Genomic DNA, 9,723 nt, shown 5'->3' on the forward strand with positions numbered 1-9,723 from the left:
CAAAAGGAGAGAGTTAACAAACACAAAAATCAAGGGAGGAGGAGGAAGGGAACAGAGTGCACGTGTAGTCTGGGGAGATGAGGATGGAGATGGGCCGGCCCTATTTGAGAACTGATGGGCCCCCAACGATTGATGTCCACGTCAATCAGGGTGTGCGGCCCTGTGACAAATGTGTTGGGCCGGGCCCTTGAGGGATGTGGTTGTGAGAGAAAAAGGGTACCTGCAGCTCCTGGACTTCTTCCCAATGGAAGTATTCGCAACCTTGATGGTGCTACTTCATCCTCATAAAATCTAAAATGTAATACTCATCTGATTGAAACCTATTTCAAAAATCTCATAAACCTTTTTAAAGATTTCAAAATTTTCATATACTGACATTTGGGTTTGTTTGGATGAAGAATTTTAGTGGAGAAAGGAAAGAAAAGAAAAATGAGTAGGAAAATTATTTTTTACTGTAATTAAAAATCTTTATATCATATACTAGTAAATATAAAAATTTATTCTAATATAATAAAAAAATTTAAAAAAAAAAAACTAAACATGAATGGTGTATAAAACCAAATTTTTGTTCATTGATTTGATATATATTTTATTTTCTTGATAACCAAACATGAGAAATTGAATTCCTTTATATTTTCCTTTCCCTTCCCTCATATTTTCTAAGTTGACCTTGATTTCTCGGACACATATATCCCTCAAAATTTTATCTTTTTACTAAATATAAGGAGAGATCTATATCTTTTAACAAACTTTAAAAGATATTTTAAAAAATTTTTAAATCTTAAAATAGGTCTTTAAGATTTCAGATTTTTGAAATTTCAAGGGTGATCAATGTCTTTTATTTTAATTTTTTCATATTGTATCGTAGCATGGTCATCAACAGATAAGGCCCGACCCTACTTACCTTCAAGTTTGAGGGCGAATTTTATCCCAGCTCAAAACTCCTTTTTTTTTTTTTTCTTAAAAAAGAGGAAAAGGGCTCAAGTCTTTTTCAATCTAAATCTTCTTTCCTTTTTTTGTTAACACCATTGGAATAATGGATTAACAGTCTTAGATATCATTCATAAAACTTCGTATCACTCAACGTGGGCTAAGCTCAAAGTTGAGTAGTTTGGCTTGTATATAATGCAATTTTGCTTAGCAAAGTGATCTCCCTAAAAGTAATTCTAAAGTAGAGCTTTTCATTTGAATGTGACCACTTACGTTACCTTTTAGGTCTTGTTTGGAACCAAAGTTGAAATAAATTCAAAACTGAAAATCTCGATGCAGCTGTGCCTCTTCTTCTTAGAAAACGAGAATGATCCACTCCTATGCTTGCTTTTGAATTACTAGAGTAGAAATCAAAAGCATTATTGATAAGATACTTCTATTGTTTGCTGCTATAGTAAGAATAATACTATTGAGGCATGGAACTCCCAGATTGGTATTCCCACACACCACTACACCAGGGTTTCTCAATCCAAATTTTGGAAATGGTAATCTGGGTTTTGTCCTCAGCTTAGCTACATTTCTATTCATTGATTCCTGTGTACCAAACATGGATAAATCTCTAGCTGCCAGCAAAACGGGGCAAGAAGAATTTGACAATTTTGATTAGTCCTACGGAGAAGGGTTGAGCTTCTTGAAAACATAGAATTGTTTTTTCATACCTCTAGAGAAGAGAAGGCTCGACAGGAACACAAATGTTATAGCTCAAAAACTCAGTTGGATGATTCCATGCGGTTTGCAACATAGGGACAACAGGGTTTTTGCAGGAGAATTCTATACTTGAAGAGATTCTTGCCAACACCATTAGGAGGATGAGGGGAAGAAGTCTGATATGAACAGCCGAGGTGCTCAGGAAGTTTCATGGGGTCTAACCTCTTTTATTGAACAAACATCAAAATTGTACAAATGCAGCACATGATGTATGCACAAGTTGCCAACAGCAGTTCTAATTTAATACACAACAAATTTTGGGCAGAGAAGAACTACACAAGAATTCAAGGAATAATTATACATCAAGTGTTCTTGGGGCAAGAGATGGTGTGTGGTTCCTACTGATGGGGAGGTGAACATATACCTCATGAACCTCCTGTTTACAAACCTCCCCCTTGTCCCTATCTATGGCGTAGCACACGTAAACTGTGTCAATCACGTTGTCTAGCACATGGGCGAAGAAAGCCAGCACCACAATCAGCAGTACCCATGCCAGAGCAGCCACCAAGTATGAATCTGCCCCAAGGTTGGTTGCACCCTTTAAGATGGCACATACCTGCCCACGGGAAAAAAAATATTAGAAGCCAGAATCTTTAAAGAAGTTTCAACAGCAGTCAGAAAAGAGAACAAAAACAGTATACGGTATGCGCAGTGCGAGAATGGCTCTTTGGAGCACTCAGTTTTGACAGAATCATCCCAAACCATTTCTGAATCAATACTCATTGAAAATTAAAATGATTAGAAAGGGACTCACCACAATTGCGTATATTGCAGAGAAGATGAAAACAATTCCAGCCAATAGACGTGTGGATACAGTTTCCACAAAAACAGCCGAGAGAAGATTACGTTTTAAAAGTTCATATGTCATATTTGCAGAAATGCAGTAAGCTTCACCAGTTATTGCTGCAAAGTTAATGGTGAACTTGTTCAGAAAATCAACAGCTGTCAGTAAGGTGTTTACACAGCATCGGAGTACAAGGTTCACAATCCCAGGAGTGTCCTGTTGTCTGGCACTATCAACAGCAGCACGCACCACACGGACAACACAAATAAGTAATCCAGATAGACAGACTGTGCCAAAGGAGGGGCCAAATGCATTTCTGCAAGAATTTATGAAGGAACATAAGGGGGCAAGAAATCATAATGATTGTCGACATTTCACTGAAAAGGAAAAAACAAAGCATTCATCTCTCTCTATCAGCCAGCAATTATGTATTTTTCCAGGTGCATAGTTGTCAATCAAGATTTGAATGTGAATTGAAATTCCAATTCTGGGATTTGAGAATCGAGACTCAAATCTAGAATCATAAGATTCAGTATGAATTTCCAAAATCAAATCTAAATGACATGCATATATTGATATAAAAACAGCAAGCAAAACAGTAAAATACATTTAAATTTTGACAATAAAAAATCATATTTCATGTGTATGCTTTCCCTAAACAAATGAAAAGTAAGAGAATAAGTCAGGAAATATTAATAAAAAAAATGAACTTTATGCTGTTTGAGGGAAGGAATCAAGAAAAAATAATAAAATGAACATTTGGTGTTTAAAAACAATTAAAAATAATAACGATATTTCATTCTTATTCTTTCTCAGATTGAAAAAAGAAAAACAACAATTAACATAAAAAAATGAAAATAATTGAACAAACCACTTAAAAAATCAACTTCTGAATTTTATCAACACAACGAAACAAGCGTGCCACCTTAGACAGTGAGTGTTCTGCTGCTTCTTCCCACTGCAGAACAATATACTCCTCCAATAGTGAAGAATGATTTTGTGAAGACAACATAAGACCTAAAGCTCTATTTTCTCCTCGTTTTTTAGCACAAAACTGAAACAGACAAGGAATGGAAGAGAGAGTAAAATAAAAGCAATAAAAAAAAAGAAAGAAACATTGTTTTAGGGTTTCAAACTGCTCTGGTTTTTAAGTATATGATAGGTCCAGAATCATGTGAATTGATAGATTTGGATTGAATCATTAGTTTCACAAGGTTGAACTGATTGATTCATTAATGATTTAGTTTTTTTTCCGATTTTCTAGTAAGATTCAAATTGATTTGGTGTAGAAGTGATTCAAATCGTATGAATCAAATTGTGAATCATAAGATTCTAACAACTATGTCCAAGCAGGCTCAAAAAATGTGATGTAAGATGCAAGTGTTTGTGTTGTCAATGAGGGAACGTGTAAAGCAAAAATTAGAAGCTGAAATATTAGTTACTGAAATAAAGTGTGAAGTGACACTTAAAATCTACTAAAAATGAGCAAAGAACTATAAAATACTAAAACAATACAATTAAAGCAAACTTACTCACATCATTAATGTTAAAAAAAGAAAAAAAAAATATCCACATCACTTAAAAAACACTCTTGAATAAAGAAATCTCACAAAATTCATTTGAGAACTTACATCATTAATGGTAAAATTTAAAAAAAAAACATTTACCCGCTTCCTTTGAAAGACACTTGAATAAAGAAAGCTCACAAATTCAAAGTAGTCAATCACGGACAAAAGCAGAAAATATTCAGCTGAGGGCACCAGTTAGGAATTATGTTTTTATATGTAACATGCGGAAAGCAAATGGAATAACAAATCATAATCCATCACCATGACAGCTCGGAATCACATGACTCACATGCCACAACTGTTTCAACCTTTATTTTATTACCTTGCCTCCAATAAATATAGGCCCTTGAAATCTGATGAAAATGGCCAACTAATTTCTACCCATGGTTTTCTAAATACAGCATGCTTAACCTGTCAAAACATGGCATAACAAACATGCTTTCAAAGGGCAGGTCCCAATCCTAAGTGAGGGGATCATATTGGGTTTAGGGCAGGCACATTTACTGTTCAGTCAACCCCTGCAAACAAGAATCCTGCAATAGCAGTGCCAAATTGTTTGGACAAGCGCAAAGTGCTCTCTAGAATCCACATTCATTATTGACCTCAAGAAGACTACAGAATAAGCATATTTAATTCATTAATAACCTAACTTTTTGTGCATAAACTAAGAAGCACCAATCTTGATATTGGACACAGATACAACACGATAACAACACTGTTATATGGCACTTTTGAAAACAGAAAATAGGACACAGATACAACACGATAACAACATTAATTAATTAATGTGTACACATATTTATTTACTTGTTTAGGCATGGTTTTTCCTTTCAAATAAAAAATATAAATTTTTTCTATCAAAAAAATATTGAGGAAATTTTAATATAGCCATCATTCATGCACATTCAACAAATAAATTCCATATATAAAATACAACTATATATTCATTAGCTACACTCATATTAGAGAATCATCAACATTAAAAACTTAGCTCTAACCACCCAAAAAAAAAAATCACACACACACACACAAAAGAAACATAGAGAGGTCTTGCTCTGTTCTGTTGCACATGGCTAATGCTAGGCAATGGCTCCTCAAGATTATTATTTTTAAAAATAAATAAATAAATAAAGAATGAAAGAAACAGAAAGTGACTGATTCTTGTGAAGGGAGGGAGGGAGAAGAAGGAAGCTTGTCAAACCAGTAGGCTCGAACTGAGGAAGAAAAATCTTCCTGGTTACTCACTCCCACTGCCCCTCAGGACTAGTGCTGTTTCAGCGAAACGTCTTCATCCCTGGTAAGGCTGGGTAAAAGTGAAGCTTGGAACGTCCAGTGGTGCAAGGAAGCAAGGGGCTAGGGCTCAAAATATATAGTCTTTGTGTCTCTTGGCTCTCTTCTCCTTTTTTTTTCTTTTTGGGTTTTGGGGGGGGTGGGGGTGTGCTCTATATGATGACAGTATCACAGGGAGAGCAAAATGCAGCATTTTAGGTCCAAGGATGTGTCCCAATGTGTGAAATTTTTTTTTAAAAAAACAATTAAGTTAATTTCCAACATGTTCCGACACAAGTCCAATAGCGACTCAAAAGGCTTCCAGGAGTGTCAGTGTTTCCTAGTGCATAACAAACTTGACAGCAAGACAGTATGAGCAGGAATCTCCAAAATTAGGAGAATAAATCAGTCATTCCAACCTTCTAACCATGCAACTAAGAAATGATTTGCAAATGATACAACATTGCATAATTCGTCTTACCAGAAGAAGTCTAACGATTAAGAACACGACCCAACAAGAGTTGTAATCTAGTGAGAAAATCAGATAGCAAGATGCCTAAGCAGTTGCAATCCTACGTCACCCATATTTTGATTGACAACATTATGTAACCAAATTAACATACAAGAACTGGCTTGGTTCAAGAAACTACAATTTGATGAGTTACCAAAAGGAAAAGATTGGAAGTCAAGTACAACTGCATCTAAAGCAGAAACTTGAATTTCATAACGAGGACTTGGAAATAGACATTTCTATCTTATCTCAAGGTCAGGGGACACTGAATTGTCTTGTGTTTCGTAAACTGGGAGTACTACATGGCACACCCCAACACTATACATTGTAGTTCATCAACTGCTAGTTGTAATACTGATACCACCTAGAGCTGATAGCTAACAACCAAAATTTTAATTTTACCAACTGGCAATAAGATAAAAACTAAATACCATATAGTGGTCAGACACAAACATCAATGCAAAAACTTAATAACCGCATTGGTGCCTTTCCCAACATCTAGACTGTGTAAGGACCATAGAAACTAATGTTGACATCTAACTCATAAAAAATAAATAAATAAATAAAACTTGGCCTCTTCAAGTTCTCCCGTAGAAAGGCCCATATCTCCTATTAAACTGTAAGCATCCAACCATTTGAGGGGGAAGAAAAAAATCCAATAGTTTTATTCAATCATACATGTCACCTCAAACATAATATTACTCCACTAGTTGACAGACCTGACCCTAAACTTTTTATGAGGTAGCCGAAACAAAATTGCCCTTTTTCAACTAGATTAACCCAGCACCATATTTTCAGCAACCAAGTTCCAACTAAGAAAAAAGCAGTAGATTTTGGGCGGGTGAGGGAAAATACTTGCTGTGTGCGAGGATCACACTTTCTATGCTACTTGCTGTTGCTATTGTGCTCTATATAGGGCCCGTGTCTTTTACTAAACCGTAGGTATTCAAAAATCCCCAATCTCAATCCACAGCGATTTTTTCCTTTCTCTCATCCTTTCAACACCATTTAACTTTTTGCTTTTTTTTGCTTGGATTGAATGATAGGATAGGCAACCAAAACTAGCACCTGCTGGAAGCAAAATCAGCATACAGTTGGAAGAAGAATTTGCAGATAGCCAGGAATTTCAACCTCAATATATAGATCTAGCATTGCCTGCAAGCACAAAGAAAAATGAAAAATGATCCACATAGCTGCGAATCTGATGCAATCACGGGTCTTTGTTGTACATGGTCAACCCATCTCTAACCTTCAGTGAACAATTAGTGGCATTTTTTTCTTCATGAATAAGCTGATGTCTTACTCATCCTTTCTTATCTGATATCTTGACACCCTTACTTTAGATATATTCATTCTATACACATGTTTTCCCTCGACAGCACACTATCCTCCACCATAGAACATAGCTGGCCCAATGGGTACAAATTTTCACTCCAAATTGATAAATATGCATACAGCTTAATGACACAACATTCAGAAACTTTCTCCACCTTGCTTACCTTGTTTTAATTCGAGGGGCAATGGTTTAGAACGCCTTCCTCATCCATGCACAAATTTAGTCACCATTAATGATTGTTCCACAATACAATCAGACATTTCACCCTAAATTTTCTTCATACTACACGCTAGTATTACAAATACCACATTGCATGAGATAAATCATAGTCTTAGTTCTCCTAATTTTTTCGAAAAAGATTTACCCATCATTCTAAGTAATCCTAATGCTCTTTCTAAGCCCACAATTTACTTGAAACATTCATAATGCAACCTCAAGTAACCAGAAGATTGCTAAAAACTCCTCCTAGAAGCTTATAATAAACATCAAAATTTCATTAAAATACATATAGAACCACAAGAAGTTTGTGGAGAAAAAACAGCAGATACAGCCATTCATTTCAGGATAATTACTAATAATCTAGCAGTAGCTGCAGTACAAATGAACATCCCCCTAAGCATATAATATACATATCCAATACTTCAAATTGTGCACCATTCATTAAGCCACAGGATTGAACATCCTCAATCATTTAACATGTGGACATTCAACATTTTAGTGCCCATGCATGCTTCTGAAGAGCCTATAAATGAGTAAAAAATTATATCGCTACACCAATGAGAAGAGTTTAATAGCTAAAAATTACCTCAAAGAACTTCTTATACTTCGTTTTGGCGTGGATTCATCCTTGGAGAAGTACCACTGTGCAATAGTCCCACTAATCACAAAAACCTGTGCTTCGAGCATCACGGTGGCAGACCACAGCATGGTAAGAATAGCCAATGCATAATAGGCAGGCACCCAACTATCCTGCTTCCAAACACATTTATACTCTCCACTAGATTTGTGCGGCACGATCTTTCCATTCAACCTCGCGAACACCAAAAACACAACAATAGGTGCAAAATAAACCACTAGTCCCAAACTCATACACGGAATAACCCCAAACAATCCCAAGTTCCTCGACAGCGCATCCGATGCGACCCCAATTATCCTCACAGTTAACTCTATTCGGTGCCAATTCACCACAACTAGCCACACAATCACACCAATTATCAAGAACACAAACACAAGCAATAGAATCCTATAAGCCAGAGGGAAGGAATCTCTGCAACTGGAGCTAACAGTACACGCAGCAAACCAATACACATTGAAGAACACGGGAATTACAATGAAGAAAGGAATCGAAACGTACACCAACTGTTTGGTGTAATGCTTCAGCAATAAAAGAATCACCAAACCAAAGGGTACGCTCAGAATCAGAGTAATCACAAGGGTCCATACCAAATCCTTGACAAGATGACTCGAAGACGAGGTATAATCGAGAAGCGAACTTCGACCGAGGGAGTCTTTGACGCAGGAAGTAGAGTTGGAGTCGTAGTAGTAGGCTGAGACGTGGGACGAATTGGGGTTCCGATTGACGGCAGCGAAGATCCCGAAGGCGAAAGTGGCGAGAACGAGGACGGCGAAGAGGAAGAGGAAAGGGAGGTCCTTGAATGGTCGGGGACCGGAGGCGTAGGAGATCTGGAGGTACTGGGTTTGATCTGAGTCAGGCGGGTCGGGTTGGGGTTCCTCGATTGGAGGGGAAGGGTAGGGTTTGGAGAGCAGAGGCTGGGAGGGAGAGGAAGGGTCCTGCAGGTTCGAGGGTTTGTTGGGATCTTCAGTGCTGCCCATGAGAGAAAGACAGAGAAAGGGGTATTTCAAAGAAGAAGCAGAGCAGAAAATGGTTCGAAGGTCAGAAGCAGAGCAGGAGGGATGATGACGACGGAGGAAGAAGAAGAGGGTGAGGAACTCCGAACTCCTGCGCAGTGCGCGCTTTTCTTGCCGGCCATTTCCAGTGGGCGGTGGGCCCCGCGGCCGCCACGTATGCACCAAACATGTTTCAATTCCCCCAAAAACGTCCGCCAACTAATCCCTATGCGACAACCGTCCGCCAACTAATCCCTATGCGCCGCTTTGGTACTTTAAGACTTTATGTGAGTGAAATTCTCGTGTATCTATATATACCCTGTTTGGCAAACTTTGAATTTCACTCACAAATTTCATATTTATATCATTTTACTAAATGATATTATAAAGTTGTGTTTGGAATAAATAATTTAAATTTGAAGAAATAAAGTGTACATTCAGTTAAACTTCAACGACTTTTAATACAATTTATCATATAAAAATTTTATATATTGTGCAATGAGCAACGAGATTAGTGTCTCATAAATTATACATAACAATTCATTTCATGTGAAATTTACCTTTAAAAAATCACGTTTATTTATTTATTTTTCATTTCAACATGCGAATGATTTAAAGAAGTGATAAAAATCTAAATATTTCTTAACTTCGTTAAACTAACATTTGTGCTCAAATAATTATTAGATAGGTCAAATCAAGTATTTTGAGT

The 9,723-nt window shown here is 36.8% G+C and overlaps 1 protein-coding gene across 1 annotated transcript; it reads right to left on the reverse strand.

The window, feature by feature from the left end:
* Positions 1-1,833: 1,833 nt before the first annotated feature.
* Positions 1,834-9,270, reverse strand: LOC131156662 (uncharacterized). Its single transcript, XM_058110517.1, has 3 exons — positions 7,972-9,270; positions 2,453-2,798; positions 1,834-2,254 (listed from the first exon to the last, which is right to left on the reverse strand). The coding sequence occupies exons 1-3, from the start codon at positions 8,997-8,999 to the stop codon at positions 1,994-1,996; spliced, it is 1,635 nt and encodes a 544-aa protein (XP_057966500.1). The 5' UTR covers positions 9,000-9,270; the 3' UTR covers positions 1,834-1,993.
* Positions 9,271-9,723: the final 453 nt, after the last annotated feature.

The sequence above is a fragment of the Malania oleifera genome, chromosome 5 (assembly GCF_029873635.1).
Source record: "Malania oleifera isolate guangnan ecotype guangnan chromosome 5, ASM2987363v1, whole genome shotgun sequence".
In the NCBI taxonomy this organism is placed as follows: domain Eukaryota; kingdom Viridiplantae; phylum Streptophyta; class Magnoliopsida; order Santalales; family Ximeniaceae; genus Malania; species Malania oleifera.